At 44.6% G+C, this 16,944-nt stretch overlaps 1 protein-coding gene across 1 annotated transcript in view; it reads left to right on the forward strand.

The window, feature by feature from the left end:
* LOC141133334 (tetratricopeptide repeat protein 39A-like) overlaps positions 1–16,944 on the forward strand; it is a 79,209-nt gene that overhangs the window by 46,404 nt on the left and 15,861 nt on the right. Inside the window, exons 9-15 of the mRNA XM_073622641.1 lie at positions 3,762–3,870; positions 4,733–4,800; positions 7,196–7,255; positions 7,343–7,504; positions 8,179–8,270; positions 8,345–8,465; positions 10,774–10,885. Coding sequence (XP_073478742.1) covers positions 3,762–3,870; positions 4,733–4,800; positions 7,196–7,255; positions 7,343–7,504; positions 8,179–8,270; positions 8,345–8,465; positions 10,774–10,885 — 724 coding nt within the window. The remainder of the gene's footprint in view (positions 1–3,761; positions 3,871–4,732; positions 4,801–7,195; positions 7,256–7,342; positions 7,505–8,178; positions 8,271–8,344; positions 8,466–10,773; positions 10,886–16,944) is intronic.

Genomic DNA, 16,944 nt, shown 5'->3' on the forward strand with positions numbered 1-16,944 from the left:
GGGTTGGCATCCCAGGAAATATGTCATAGGTAGAAATCTGGATTTTCTACAATTAGGATTAGAGATGAAGCTGACCTTGAGTACCATCAAGGGCCAGGTGTCGGCCTTATCAGTGTTGTTTCAACGGCCGCTTGCTTCGCATTCTCTGATCCGAAACTTTATACAGGGGGTGATGCGTCTTAATCCTCCGGTTAAGGCGCCCCTAAACCCCTGGGACTTGAACTTGGTTCTATCGGTGTTACAAAAACAACCTTTTGAACCAATACGTCAGATTCCTTTGGTCTTACTGACGAGGAAACTAATTTTCCTGGTAGCTATCTCTTCTGCTAGAAGAGTATCAGAAATAGCAGCTCTTCCCTGTAAAGAGCCTTACTTGATTATACACAAGGATAGAGTGGTACTGCGCCCTCATCCTAGTTTTTTTACCGAAGGTGGTTTCAGATTTTCATCTAAACCAAGACATTGTGCTACCTTCCTTTTTTCCAAAACCTTGTTCTTCGGAAAAAAGGTCATTACATTCTTTGGATGTAGTAAGAGCAGTCAAGACCTATCTGGAGGCAACTGCTCAGATTCGCAAGACGGATGTCTTGTTCGTGCTGCCGGAGGGTCCCAATAGAGGACAGGCAGCGTCAAGAGCGACCATTTCTAAATGGATTCGACAGTTGATTATTCAAGCTTACGGTTTGAAACGGAAGGTTCCCCCGTTTCAGATCAAGGCACATTCCACAAGGGCTATTGGTGCTTCTTGGGCAGTGCATCACCGGGCCTCTATGGCTCAGATCTGCAAGGCCGCAACCTGGTCTTCAGTTCATACATTCACCAGATTCTATCAGGTGGATGTGAGAAGGCATGAGGATATCGCCTTTGGGCGTAGTGTGCTGCAGACAGCGGTACAAGGTCCTCAGGTCTGATAGCACCCTACTTGGTTGTGATTCCCCCCCCTCAGTTGGCATTGCTTTGGGACATCCCATCAGTAATTACTGTGGCTCTGTGTCCCGTGATGTCCGAGAAAAGAAAATAGGATTTTTTATTACAGCTTACCTGTAAAATCCTTTTCTTTCGACGGACATCACGGGACACAGAGGTCCCGCCCCTCTTCTAATACACCTATACTGCTTTGCTACAAAACTGAGGTATCCCTGGAAGGGGAGGGGTTATATAGGGGGTTGAACTTCCTGATTAGGGTGTGACCAGTGTCCAATACCTAGTGATACCCTATAACCCATCAGTAATTACTGTGGCTCTGTGTCCCGTGATGTCCGTCGAAAGAAAAGGATTTTACAGGTAAGCTGTAATAAAAAATCCTATTATTCGCAGCCCTTGCCCAATATTTTGTTGAAGCACCTTTGGCACCAATTGCAGCCTCAAGACTTTTTGATAATGATGCTACAAGCTTGGCACACCTATTTTTGGGCAGTTTCTCCCATTCTTCTTTGCAGGACCTCTCAAACTCTATCAGGTTGGATGGGGAGCATCGGTGCATAGCCATTTTCAGATTTCTCCAGAGATGTTCAATCAGGTTTAAGCCTGGGCTCTGGCTGGGCCACTCAAGGAGATTCGCAGAGTTGTCCCGTAGCCACTCCTTTGTTATCTTGGCTGTGTGCTTGGGGTCATTGTCCTTTTTGGAAGATGAACCTTTGCCACAGTCTGAGGCCCAGAGTGCTCTGGAGCAGGTTCTCATCAAGGATGTCTCTGTACATTCCTGCATTCATCTTTCCCTCTATCCTGACTAGTCTCCCAGTTCCTGCTGCTGAAAAACATCCCCACAGCATGATGATGCTGCTGCCACCACCATGCTTCACTGTAGGGATGGTATTGACCAGTTGATGAGTTGTGCCTGGTTTCTAAGAGTTCAATCTTTGTTTCATCAGACAAGAGAATTTTTTTTCTCATGGTCTGGGAGTCCTTCAGGTGCCTTTTGGCAAACTCCAGACGGGCTGTCATGTGCTTTTTACTGAGGAGTGGCTTCCGTCTGGCCACTCTACCATACAGGCCTGATTGGTAGAGTGCTGCAGATATGGCTGTTCTTCTGGAAGATTCTCCTCTCCCTCCACAGAGAGACGCTGGAGCTTTGTCAGAGTGTCCATTGGGTTCTTGGTCACCTCCCTGACTAAGGCCCTTCTCCCCCGATTGCTCAGTTTGGCCAGGTGGCCCGCTCTAGGAAGAGTCCTGGTGGTTCCAAACTTCTTCCATTTACGGATGATGGAGGCCACTGTGCTCATTGGACCTTCAAGGCTGCAGACATTTTTCTGTATCCTTCCCAAGACCTTTGCCCTCGATACAATCCTGTCTCTGAGGTCTACAGACAAGTCCATGGACTTCATAGCTTAGTTTGTGCTCTGACACACCCTGTTAACTGTGGGACCTTGTATAGACAGGTGTGTGCCCTTCCAAATCATGTCCAATCAACTGAATTTACCACAGGTGGACTCCAATCAAGTTTTAGAAACATCTCAAGAATGATCAGTGGAAACAGGATGCACCTGAGCTCAGTTTTGAGTCCTGGCAAAGGCTGTGAATACTTATGTACATGGGATTTTTTTGCTAGTGGGAGGAAAGATGCCACATCAGCGTCGGTGGAAGGAAGTGTGCCCCATCACTGGTGTCAGTGAGAGAGTACCACAACATTGGTGTCAGTGGGAAGAAGAGTGCCCCATCGTTGGTGTTAGTGGAAGTAAGAGTCGTCGCATCAGTGAAAAAAATAGTGCCCCAAGGGCCTGATAAAGGCAAGCAAAGGGCTGAATTTGAAGACCACTGATCTGGCCAATAGCTGACCAAGTGGATGTAACAACTCATTCTTTAAAATTACAATACTGCACCGATAAGTTGTGGGTACAAATCAGGAGGTAGTCATTTAGATCTTGATGTTCTGTCATCTACATACTTCTTTACCCTTTGTCATGTGATATTAATAATGTTTTCATAATAAAATGTATCCAAATGAAATTTCAAAAGATGTACTGTATGTTGGTTGATTTAATGTTTAATATCCAGTATTTCAGAAGTCCTGTCTTTCCTTTTTGGTACTTGGTACACTTTTTGGGGTGTTGGTATATTAATATAATTTCTGATATCCCCCTTATATTATCTCCTATAAGTTTCCAGAAGCAGAGTATACAGAACCTGGCTGTATTTTTTCACATGAAATTCTGACCAAAGCTGAACGCTAGGCAAACCGCTATACACAAAGGGAAAAAAAAGAATCAAATGAATGTACAAGGATTAAAAAAAAATATGAAATATCGACTACCTACCTGCGGTTAAGCAGTGCAGCCTGGTCTGGGACCCACCATGAAATTTGGTAATGGTGGAACAGCAGCACCTTCTGTTCCTCCTCTATTTTAAACCATTTTATTGATGGCACTGAATAAAGCATGAGAGCTCGGATTGCTCCATAGTGCTTCTGTTCCCTGTCCCAGTCTGTGTGCTGCATGCGGTACATCATGTACTGTTTTTTAGTTACTAAAAACTACATTAATTATTTAGGTTTCTTTTCTTTTTAGCTGCTTGGACAGTAAATTTAAAGGAAAACTCTACTGAGGGTAATGTAGAAGCAATCATTCCTGACCTTTTAGCACAGCTGAGGATTTTTTTTGGGGGGTAGCAGCATAGGTGTATTTGATTTAATTTTTTATTTTTGTAGTAATTTCAGCCCTGTGTGACATATTTGTGCATTCATCACCACAAATGGTATTCACATACATTAGAGCATTTGGTAAGACGTTTTCATGATGCCAGTTTGTTGTGATTTTACTCCTCAGGAATACGGCCTGAGCCAGCTACATGAAGGTGCCGCGTCCTATAACCTGCGCTCCCTGTTGTGCGCAATGCTGCTGCTCTGCTACTACACCTTTTTGAGTTTCATCCTAGGTAAGACATGCCACCACCTTATGGGAATAAGGGTCAGTATATACTGTGGAGGGAAGACAGATATACTTGTTCTGCCCCCAGTGAAGATTTTGTATTTTGGAAGCCTGGTTTGCCTTTTACCATGACAGTCCCAGGTTAGTCTTGCACATACAGTATCTGTGCCGTCTGTCTCATTCAGTCTTGGGTGTCGGGGGGCCAAACTCTCATTCAGCAGCTCAGAGCATTACCAAAAAATGTGCACATCCGAAGGGAACCAAAAGTTCATACCTTAAAAATGTAGCTTGTGGCGTGAACATGAATGTTAATCTCAGCTGAGCAAGCATGCCTTGGCTCATTAGAGTAAAAATCCAAACCAGGTAATAGATTCTTCCCTTAAGAAGGTGGGTTGGCCAGAGTGTTCAGAGATTGCTTTCTGAAGTTGTCACAATTGGCCATCAATAGTCATATCATCTCTGTGGGTTTCTTACATGACACCAAACTTATCAATAACCTAACCTGATAATATTCATATACAGAGTGGGTAGGGCTTAGAGATAAAGCAGGTGGGTCTTAATTGGCATAGGAGGTAGGGCTTTAAATCCTTCCAAAATACACTAAGTACTTCAAAAAGTTAGGGATGCAGTGCTCTCACCTTCCCTCCACCTTAGTAACTTAACATTTATTTCCATAATTTTATATACTTTAGTAGATTGTATTGACATAAAATGTATTCCAAAGAGCGTAGAATAAAAAATATGTATCTTATGATATAACAATCTCAGAACATTGTATATAGTCCAGAACTATAAAACACTTCAACCAATGACCATTGTGATATGAAGAACACAAAAAGATTTGTATCTTCTCTGTGTCATGTCTACAGGAACTGGAGAGGAAGACATCACAGAAGCTGATTCTCTTCTTCAGCCTTACCTCCGCCAATACCCCAAGGTAAGCAGAGATCTCCTTGTGTATATCAGATGTAAACTAGGTGAGGTTGGTGCACTGGAACAGAATATTTGCAGAAGTTGGGGCACTTTTTCTCAAGACAACCATTAGTGGTCTGCTAAACTGGAGGTAAAGTGTCTGAGTATCAGCAGGCTAATTCCCCCTTACTTATTCAAACCTGAAGTAGAAAAATTGCAAATAAAATCTAAATAACTATGAGTAATGTGGGACCCAATATCTTTATGAGCAACATTTTCCTCCAGTTTTATAGGGTAGAGCTCTTTGAGGAGTAAAAAAAGTGTGATTCAGCCTCAATTGACTGACCATTGTATGGTTCTACAGTTATTATTCTCTATAGTGGCCACAACGTAATAGTTTGGTTATTTATGAATACATTGAGTTGATCTGCTTATGTGGATTCTCTCCAGTGGTCTTTTGGTAGAAGGAACCACTTAACAGAAACAGGTGACTGCTATAAGAGTTGCAACTGGACCAGTAAAAATAGGATGTCTGGCTTCTAACTAATGCTGGTTGTTGTTATTATTTTTTTTTTTGGTCAGCCAGCAGGTTGGCTAAACAAATCCACAAAAATGTGCTTGGTCTGCAGCCGCCAATCATTGTAAAATTTTCCAACATGTATAGGAACATAAAAGATGGATCTCATACCAAGAAATAAAGGTTCCTATCACAATTGAATCAATTTGTCTCAATAGACGGGGTACCTCCACAACTATTCACTAGTCACAAACAGAAAAGGGGTGAAGGACAAGGGAGAGGACCATGAAGGTCATCCCATGGGAAAAGAGTTGTATATGGAGAACCAACAATGGTATATCATGTGATAGTATAGACTTTATTATACAAAATTTTACAAAAATTATGAGGTACGATGACCCACCCCTCCAGATACCAATTAAAAAATGGTTAAAAAGACAACGCACATACAACAGGCAACATACATATTTAGCACTACAGGACACGATTTGAATATGCAGGTATACCGCAGTGGACCTATATGTATACTTCCTAGTGTCTTTTGGGCCTAAGAGGTCTAGGTAGAGGGTCATTAGGTGCTAAGCGCTACTTGTCCCTTACAGGGCTAATTGTAGGCTAGACGCAGCACTGACTCCTCTATTACCTCCGACAATTCTGTGAACCATGGCTCTCGGCTTGAAAATACACATACTAGGAAGAATTTGATAGTATATTAAGGTTTGCCAGCTGCAGTCTGACATGAGACCTAAAACGCTAATTGGCGTCTCCCAAAGGGGTCCAGAAATACCCCCAATGAGGGTTGGTATGTGGACAGTCACAGAGTGGGGATGATGTCCAGAGATGTATGTTTTACCAAATTAAGGCAATATTTGTTGGTGCACTCCCCAAATCTCATGTAGACGATTCTCATAGTCCGTTTAAAGATTTTCCAATTGATCCAAACATATGGCAGGCATGTAAAATCATTCAATAACTGTTCCGTATAACAGACTGTTGATGACAACTCATCTACTTGACTCCATACCAATATGGACCCAGTGTATAGCTAGATGGAGCTAGCTTGAAGGAGACAGACAGACACAAAAAAAACGCTTCAATTATAAACCACTTCCTCACGTGGAGAAAAACAGCACTGTCATGTTGTTGCCAGCAAATTTGACTGAGTGTCGGAATGGACTGCAGGGTCCACCCCGGTGGACAGGGAAGGAACTAAAACAGCTGCCCAGAGGCTCTCGCCACTCCGTGATGCTGATGTCCTTTACCCAGCTGATCCTTCTGTCATTTCCCAGCTGGCGGTAACATAGCTCCAGACCCTTTCTCCAAAGATGGCTAGCTGATTCCCAGCTGCCTCGTGGTAGACGCTTTATGGTGTGTGCACTCCCGCTTGATGCCAGTGTGTAGCAGTTGTAATATGTCAGGACCGCATGTCAGACAATGCTTGTCAGATGGACCATAGAGTGTGGTTTGGCATCCTATTGCGACTGTTACTTCAATGCATTTTGCATACCCCTACGTATGCTTCGTATAACATAATCAAATTCTGTTGAGCAGGGGAAGCCACACACGGATCTGGACCAACCAATTTTAGATCAGTGTATGGCCAGCATAGCATATCCTAGCTTTTGTTGCCCTTAGGCTACCTTCCTTGACTGCCACCTTTTGCCTTCCCTGGTTGCCTCCCCTATTGTCTTTCCTGGTTGCCTCCCCTATTGTCTTTCCTGGTTGCCCTCCCTATTGACTTCCCTTGTTACCCATAGGCGGCCTTTCTTTGTTGCTTTCCCATTTTGCCTCCACGCTGCCTTCCCTGGTCTCACCCTGGTTGCCTTCCATTGTTGCCTCCAAGCTGCCTTTGCTGGTTGCCCCCACACTGTCTTAAATGATCTCATCTTGTCTTTCTTCACAGAGTGCAATCTTCTTGTTCTTTGCTGGAAGAATAGAGGAAATTAAAGGCAATATTGATGAGGTAAGAGACATGATAAAATATCCTAATCTTATACACACTGGTAATATGTTGTGTACAGCTCACTTTACTTCCCTTTCACTCTGACAGGCCATCCACTGGTTTGAAGATGGTTGTTCAGCTCAGCAGTCCTGGAAGCAGTTCCACCACATGTGTTACTGGGAGCTGATGTGGTGCTATGCCTATAAGGGGATGTGGAAGGTGGCATATTTCTATGCAGATCTTCTGAGTAAAGAAAACCGTTGGTCTAAGGTAATGACATCAACCTCTACATCTGTTCAACTGATGGGCTGAGCCAAGAGAGCCCAACTCTCACCTCTGTATTCTCCTGTGGGTTTAAAAAAAAAAATGACTTCTATTATTATAGTGTTGACCATACCACGTCGAAACAAATCATGAAATTGCAAAACTGTAAAGGAGAAAAAAATCTTAAAGTAACATCTAAAGGAAAAATATTTTTTTTACATTTTTTTGTTTAGAGGGGAGATAGATTAGAACACCTGTCAGGTTTTATTGCTGTCTGTGCCCCGTTCGGAAGACTCACCCTCTCTTTGTTCTGTTTACCAATATCATTGAAAGTAAAAGAAAATCCCAAATTTTGGGTTGTCCCCAAAATAAAAAGTAATAGAGGGGGGGATATTCCAATGGGGTCCTTGCAGGAATTACCTCTCAAATTCCAATGGGGTCCTTGCAAAAATTACCTCTCACTTCCTGTATTGGCTATGGGAAAGGAAATGAAGGGAAATCTTCCCAATGGGACACAGATGGCAAAAAATTGACAGGGGCTATAGCCCTCCCTTGCTCTATCCAAAATGAGAAAAAAGATTTGCCTATAGTTCTACTTCAATGAGGAAAATATTTAACAGATGTCCTTTCCTTCCCCTTTAACCACTGCCTATAACACGTGTCCTCCTGCTCTGCCCCAGGCTATGTATGTGTACATGAAGGCCGCTTTTCTCAGTATGCTGCCTGTGGATGAGCCTCGACCATTTGGAGAGAACGAGGTTGATTTGTTCAGGTAAGGAACTGTCAGTCCATTGTTAGTGGCAGTCTGAGTAGAATGATTGAACATCCTCTGACTCTTCTCTGCAGACTGGTACCTACATTGAAAAAGAAAATAGCAGGAAAATCGCCACCCACAGAAAAATTTGCCAACAGGAAAGCAAGAAGATTCCAGGCCAAGGACCCTGTCCTGTTACCGGTTCCTGCACTGGTATGTGACTGGTTTTTGTGCATTCCAATGGGCTTTTTGTGTAACTGACAGAAAGAAACGTAGATCTGTTGCCTAGACTTCCTGTTATGCAAGTGCCGAATATGCCTATTTTTTACAAGTTGTTTATTAGGTGCAGTAGACAACTTTTGGAATCCTAGAGACAACAAATGCAGCTCAACAGTATTCATGTTTAAATTTAGCCCTGGTTAGTGATGTATTGTGCAGACTTAGGTTGGGATATATATAGGGGGGAGTCCACACCCAACATAAAACTTTAGTTTTTAGTGGATACTGATGTGCTGAACCACATGGTTTTAAGGACTCATGAGGCAGGATCTCTGCCCTGGACTTGCCAGTTACACCCTTCACTCCTCAGATGTTCTAACCTCTCTGCTAGGTTTTTTACTTGATTTAGATTTAGGACCCATTCACATCAGCAGCTGCATTAGAACACAGCCCCTGGTGTGTAGTGAGAAGGTTGTGTTGCCGCTGGAAACAGCGCATCACATGGCAAACTGAACTTTACTGAAACATGCAGTGCATTGGATTACATAACACTACACTTCGTTAAACAAAAAAGTACTACATGCTATTTCAGAACACACCAGTGCAGTGTGAACTGAACCAATGGCAAATTGCCTTGCCTAAACTACTTGCCTACTGGGCATTTTCACCTCCTTCCTGCCCAGGCCTATTTTCAACTTTCATTGCTGTCACACTTTGAATGACAATTGCGCTGTTATGCAACGATGTACCCAAATGAAAATGTTATCGTGTTTTTTTTTTTTTTAGACGAATAGAGCTTTTTTTGGTGCCATTTAATCGCCACTGGGGTTTTTATTTTTGCTAAACAAGCGAGAAAAAAAACCTTAGTTTCTGTTTATAAAATTTTGGTAATTTTTTTCTTTTTCACTGATGGGCGCTGATGAGGTGATGTTGCACTGATGAGGTGACACTGCACTGATGGGCACTGATAAGGCATCACTGATGGGCACTGATTTGCACTATGGATCTGCACTGATCATCAGGGCACTCATGATCGGTTCCCTGATTCAGTATAAATGTCTCCCGTCACAGTATAGCAGGTTATCGGCTTTCCTTTCCTCACACAGTGACAGCACTGAGGAAAGGAAATGCCGATAACTGGCATTCATTTACATGATGAACAAGTAAAAAAAGCGCAATGCAAAGGTACCTCAATCAACTGTTCCTAATAGTCCAAGGGCAATATATATATATATATATATATATATATATATATATATATATATGTATATATATGTATATGTATGTATATATATATGTATGTATGTATATATATATGTATGTATGTGTAGAAAATCAGTCTATCAGGGCTGCCGCCATAAAGGACCGGAAGCCAGGTCCAATGTACTGGAGAAGGAAACAAGGAAAAGGACGCCACTGAGTATGTATCAATAACAATTTATTATAAAAAGCAATATCCACTCACATGTAAATCTGAAACGTTGAATTCAGGTACATCTCCAGGCTGGAGAGAGAGAGGAGAACTACAGGTAGCAAGTCCATATGTGCTAGCATCACAGGGATGGGTTGCAGCAAGCTCTCTTAGTAGTCCAGATGGAACACCAAAAAAAGATGGAGGGACAGAGTTCAGAGAGGACGTCAATAGACCCTCCCAGAACTGGACGACCATGCTGTTAGCTGTCTTTCAGCGACAGTGTGGTCAGCAAGTGGTTAAAGTGTAAGTTCACCTTTTTTACAAAAAATGAAAAGGTGAACTAATGTCCTACACCCTCCCCACCCTCTGGTTCCTGCTGTACTTGCCTCCATGGCTGAAGAGCTGTCAGTGCCCATGCAGCTGGTGCAGTAGTCCGGGGGATTTTAAATCCCCGCTCTTCTCCCCCTTCTTTCTGCAGTGCTTCTGGGATGGATGAGGGTGATTCCGATTGGCCAGCACTGACAAAGAGAATTGCACTGCTCCCAGAAGCCCTGCAGGTCAAGAAGAGCAGGGATTTCAAATCAAAATAATGATGTAATAATACTTTTTAGAACATTAGTTGGTTCCTTTTCTGTCTACCTGGAGTTCAGTCCCAAAGATTGTTCCTAGCTGCTAATAGGGCGAGGAAGTTTAGGTGCCCTAATTAGGATGCAAAGCTAGGAATAAATAACATTGGGTCAAAGAATAAGCTCAGCCTGAGAGATTGCGCCCCATACTTACAGCACACATTTTTGGTAAAAGATTGGACTGTTGGATGAGAGGCACCATGTATATCCATGACTTATCAGAGTTATAGAATCCTTTAAATGCTGATTTTTTGCTCTTTAGGAGATGATGTACCTATGGAATGGATTTTCCGTACTTGGAAAAGACGCCAAGCTTACAGAAGACACTCTGAATACACTTTGTGTGGCCGAGAGCCATCTTCTACAGGAGCCGGGTAACCTGAGAAATATGTCTTATCTTAACGGGGGGTCTAAGGTGGCCAAACACATTGGATGGCAATAAAACAGATGGGCTGGGTGAAGACCTAATGTCTATGGGGTACCTGCAGACACCACCAGCTTAGGGCTCCTCAAATAAACTGGTTACTTCTTGCAATCTCTATTTTCTCTGGAATAAGTCAACCCTGGAGATCTGTCCCCACCCTGCTTCATAGACCTGATCACAATCACTCAGTCTTGACAGCTTGTGTTTAGGAACATGCTAGATGCCTGAAGGCAGTTGCGATATATCTGCAATGCTGGGTTTTCCCGTTTCTGTTTGTTTCTGATATACAAATAACTGTAACAGATGACTTTGCCTTGTGAATATCCTAAGAAAATAAGTCAGATATGCTTAAGGTGATTGTAAACGATCACCTTGTAAAACAACCCATTGAATTTAAAATAGAAATGAAAGGCAAAACATTTATGTATAGGTATAAAAAACACTTTTCTTTTCTCGGACATCACGGGACACAGAGCCACAGTAATTACTGATGGGTTATAGGGTATCACTAGGTATTGGACACTGGTCACACCCTAATCAGGAAGTTCAACCCCCTATATAACCCCTCCCCTTCCAGGGATACCTCAGTTTTTACACCAGTGTCTTAGGTGTTGGACGTGTAAAGATGTCCTGTGCTGAAGCTCCAAAAGGAATATTCTAAGATCCTATACTGGGGCAAGCCAGGCGACCGGATCCATTCAAAGTGTCTTTTCATGGCCGAATTGGATGGTACCCGGGCCTCGTGTCCGAAGAAACGAGGTTTTACCTGTAACGCTTCTCTTTTTAGAGAGCTGGACCCGTGGATCAGAAAATGGCTTTAAACTTCCTAATTTCTGGCGAGGTGCTTTACAGGCCCAGAACTGAAGGATCCCCCTACTGATGGGGGCCCCAGTCTCTGACGGTTTTTCCACAAACGGAGCCCACCGTGAGAGGCGAAGGCTGGGTCTGTGTAAACTGAACCCTGCGGCCTGGATAAGGTAAGAGGAGATTCCACAGAATTTTAATTCTAGTGGCTTTTCTCCTTTAAGGTGAATGCATGCTGTGCCTATTGTGACCACCGGGGGCTGCCAAGAGCACAAACCTTCTCATGCTTGATCTGTCTCAGCGTCCGCTGCATTAGCTCTTCCTCCAGCTCCAAAGGTAGATGGTGGGGGGTTTTCTCTGCTGGGATGGTCCCCCCAGGCTAGGGAAAGGCTCAGGTATGCTGTAAGGCGGGTGAGACCGCACTGTCACAGCCGCCGCCGCCACCGAAGCCGCATTGCGATGCAGGGCCCATCACTGCCGGCCTCCTCCTTATTCCCCCAACCCCAGCCTCCCTTCAGGCTTGTCAGAAAGGGTCGGCTCGCGCGGGAAGCGCTCGTTTTTCAAAAACGAGGGGGGGGGAAGGGGGGGCGGGGCGTCAGCACAGCGTCAGCGTGCCCAGACGCCCACAGTGCCAGAAAGCATGGCCATTTAAAGCACACTGTACAGGTGCTCTGAGCTTTGGAGAGACACAGAGCTGACAGTCGCATGTAAGGTGGGACACAGGCATTCCCCTAGGCTGCATTTACTAAAGAACACCGGACTGGGCATTTGGTAGCAAGGCTTTTAGCCAGACTACATCGCTCAGCAGTCAGTGTTCGCTTTTGATACCTCACACCTTGTTGCTTTGCACTATGGGTAGAAGAGGTTCAAGCACCCCAAGAACCAGAGGCACTAGGGGGTCTCGTTCAGGTTCTGAGGACCCCCTGTCTGCTACACCATCCCCTCCTGAGGGACCCGGGGCAGCTGGACAGGGAGAGCCATTGGGGTTAGGGGCTACATCTGCTGCCGGCACTTCAGCCCCTGTGTATATTACACAAGAAGTTTTTTCCTCAACCATTTCTGGATTAGAGAAAAAGCTAATGGCCGCGATTACATCTTCACGCAGTGAAAGAAAACGCACAAGGCCTTCCTCTGCTTCCCAAGACCCTCAGTCAGATGAATCCCTTTCAGAGGATCGGGATGGGACAGATGATTCCTCTTCGGAGGATTCAGGTGGAGAGCGACCCTCTGCGACTTCCCAAGAGGAGAAAGTCTTAGTGCAGATCCTCACTGGTTTGGTCCGTTCCACATTTAAGTTGTCCCTACCTGAAACTACTACAGAAACCTCTTCTGCTTTGGGGTCACTGAAACCTTTCCAAGCAGCACATGCTTTTCCTGTTCATAATTTACTTGAAAAGCTGCTTTATTCTGAGTGGGATCACCCAGATAAGCGATTTCTTCCGCCGAAAAAGTTTTCTACACTTAATCCTATGGAAGAAAAGTTTATTAAGAGGTGGGGAATACCGGCCATTGATGCGGCCATTTCCTCTGTAAATAGTAATCTGACTTGTCCTGTAGACAACGCTCAGATGCTCAAAGATCCTGTGGATAAAAAGATGGACTTCTTATTGAAAGATGTGTTCTCTTTAGCAGGATCAGTGGCCCAACCTGCAGTAGCAGCGATTGGAGTCTGTCAATACTTAAGAGACCATGTTAAACAGGTCATCAAAGTATTACCTGAACAGCAGGCCCAGGGGTTTGCTAACCTTCCTGCGGCTTTATGTTATGCTGTTGATGCCATTAGAGATTCTATCGTGCAAACCTCTCGCCTCTTGCTTGGGTTGGTGCATATACGTAGAATCTTATGGTTGAAAAACTGGTCAGCCGAAGCACCATGTAAGAAGCTACTGGCTGGGTTTCCCTTCCGTGGTGAAAGGTTGTTTGGAGAGGACTTGGATAATTATATCAAGATGATCTCCTGTGGGAAAAGCACTCTCTTACCTGATAAGAAGAAGAGTAAGCGTCCCTCTTTTAAACGGACTCTTTCCCCAGCGCCAGGGGCATCAGCCTCCAGGCAGTCACGAGGGTCTCCTCCATATGGGGCAAGAAACAAGAGTCAACCCCAGGGACACAAGAAATCCTGGGGGAAAAGGTCTTCTAAGCAAGACACTAAGACCTCTTCATGAAGGGGCGCCCCGCTTGCTCGAGTGGGGGGAAAGACTGCTGCAGCTCTCAGGGCCCTGGCAGAAGGACTTCCAGGACAGATGGGTGATCTCCACGGTAACCTTAGGGTACAGACTGGAGTTCCAAGAATGTCCCTCTCCTCGTTTCCTCAGATCAGGTGTTCCCAGAAAGCCAGAAGAGAAGCAGTCGCTCCTTCTAGCGATAAAGCGACTTTTGTCGCAAGAGGTCATTGTGGGGGTTCCCACAAAGGATCAAGGATTGAGACTTTGTTCCAATCTTTCTATGGTCCGAAAACCAAATGGGGACAACAGACCCATTTTGGATTTGAGAGATCTGAAACGATTCCCAAGGATGCAGTCCTTTCGTTTGGAATCAATTCAGACAGTAATCTCCGTCCTGCAGGGAGGAGAATTTCTGATATCAAAAGGCATCAGAGATGCAGGCCTATATGTGCCCAGTTTTCCTGCTTAACTGAAGTGTCTGCAGGCAAAGATCACTGCTCTAAGGGAGCTGATTCTGACAGTCAGGGCCAAGAAGGGTCTTTCTGTCCGCCTTTGTATAAGGCTGCAGGGGAAGATGGTGGCTTCATTCGAAGCAGTTCCCTATGCGCAGTTCCAAGCAGAACTGTTGTAACACAGTATTCTGTTGACCTGGAACAGGAAGGTGCAGGCATTAAACTTTCCAATGCACCTATCGCATGCGATGCGTCAGAGCCTCAGTTGATGGCTCATACCCGAAAACCTACAGAAGGGGAAATCCTTCCTACCGGTTGCCTGGGATCCTCTTGCAGGCAGGACGGATGCATTGGTGATTCCGTGGCATCGGCTCTCACCGATTTATGCATTCCCTCCCATTCTGCTACTGCCACGGCTCCTTCGCAGACTCAGGCAAGAAGGGAAGTCGGCACTTCTGGTGGCCCCCGTTTGGTCCAGAAGAACCTGATAAGCAGAAATAGCAGGGATGATGGTGGGTTCCCGGTGGACCCTACCGATACACCCAGACCTGTTAGCTCAAGGTCCGGTGTTCCAGCCTGCCTCACAAATGCTAGATTTGACGGGTGGGCTATTGAATCCCACGTTCTGAAAAATCATGGGCTTTCAGGTCCTGTCATATCTACCTTGATCAAGGCAAGGAAGCCAGCTTCCAGAATGATTTATCATAGTGTCTGGAAAGCTTATGTATCCTGGTGTGAATCCAGGGGTTGGCATCCCAGGAAATATGTCATAGGTAGAATTCTGGATTTTCTACAATTAGGATTAGAGATGAAGCTGGCCTTGAGTACCATCAAGGGCCAGGTGTCGGCCTTATCAGTGTTGTTTCAACGGCCGCTTGCTTCGCATTCTCTGATCCGAAACTTTATACAGGGGGTGATGCGTCTTAATCCTCCGGTTAAGGCGCCCCTAAACCCCTGGGACTTGAACTTGGTTCTATCGGTGTTACAAAAACAACCTTTTGAACCAATACGTCAGATTCCTTTGGTCTTACTGACGAGGAAACTAATTTTCCTGGTAGCTATCTCTTCTGCTAGAAGAGTATCAGAAATAGCAGCTCTTCCCTGTAAAGAGCCTTACTTGACTATACACAAGGATAGAGTGGTACTGCGCCCTCATCCTAGTTTTTTTACCGAAGGTGGTTTCAGATTTTCATCTAAACCAAGACATTGTGCTACCTTCCTTTTTTCCAGAACCTTGTTCTTCGGAAGAAAGGTCATTACATTCTTTGGATGTAGTAAGAGCAGTCAAGACCTATCTGGAGGCAACTGCTCAGATTCGCAAGACGGATGTCTTGTGCGTGCTGCCGGAGGGTCCCAATAGAGGACAGGCAGCGTCAAAAGCGACCATTTCTAAATGGATTCGACAGTTGATTATTCAAGCTTACGGTTTGAAACGGAAGGTTCCCCCGTTTCAGATCAAGGCACATTCCACAAGGGCTATTGGTGCTTCTTGGGCAGTGCATCACCGGGCCTCTATGGCTCAGATCTGCAAGGCCGCAACCTGGTCTTCAGTTCATACATTCACCAGATTCTATCAGGTGGATGTGAGAAGGCATGAGGATATCGCCTTTGGGCGTAGTGTGCTGCAGACAGCGGTACAAGGTCCTCAGGTCTGATAGCACCCTACTTGGTTGTGATTCCCCCCCCTCAGTTGGCATTGCTTTGGGACATCCCATCAGTAATTACTGTGGCTCTGTGTCCCGTGATGTCCGAGAAAAGAAAAAAGAATTTTTGATTACAGCTTACCCGTAAAATCCTTTTCTTTCGACGGACATCACGGGACACAGAGGTCCCGCCCCTCTTCTAATACACCTATACTGCTTTGCTACAAAACTGAGGTATCCCTGGAAGGGGAGGGGTTATATAGGGGGTTGAACTTCCTGATTAGGGTGTGACCAGTGTCCAATACCTAGTGATACCCTATAACCCATCAGTAATTACTGTGGCTCTGTGTCCCATGATGTCCGTCGAAAGAAAAGGATTTTACAGGTAAGCTGTAATAAAAAATCCTATTTTTCCCTTTTTTATAAGTAATCATATTCCCTCTGTTCTCAGCTGCATAAGAGCTGGGAGGAGGAGTAGAAACAGCAGCACACCGATCTTCTCAGTGAAAGACTGTGCAAGGGAGGGCCTGTCAGGAGAAGTCTAATCATTGGAGGAGAGCAGGCTGAGTTCCCAGCACAGCTAGAGCACTGACCACAGTGCTTAGTGTGGTCAGTTATTAATGGGAAACTGGCTGGCAGGAACACCAGGGAATTCACATAAAGGAAGCAATACAAAGAGAACAGGATACTTTCTCATACAAGTACATGGTACAGCAGGAAGGAAGCAATAAAGGAAGCAATACAAAGAGAATAGGATACTTTCTCATACAAGTACATGGCACAGCAGGCACATATCAGGAATATGAAATGTTGGGTTTACATATTCTTTACGTTTTTCAAATGCTGAAAATACAACCTAAAAATTGTGCAGTGATGGCCAATGGCCAAAGTAGTAGTCAAAGATTTTAAAATACAAGACAGCCTAATGGGTGGTGATATCACAGG

This window comes from Aquarana catesbeiana, linkage group LG03 (genome assembly GCF_042186555.1).
Source record: "Aquarana catesbeiana isolate 2022-GZ linkage group LG03, ASM4218655v1, whole genome shotgun sequence".
NCBI classification, from domain to species: Eukaryota; Metazoa; Chordata; class Amphibia; order Anura; family Ranidae; genus Aquarana; species Aquarana catesbeiana.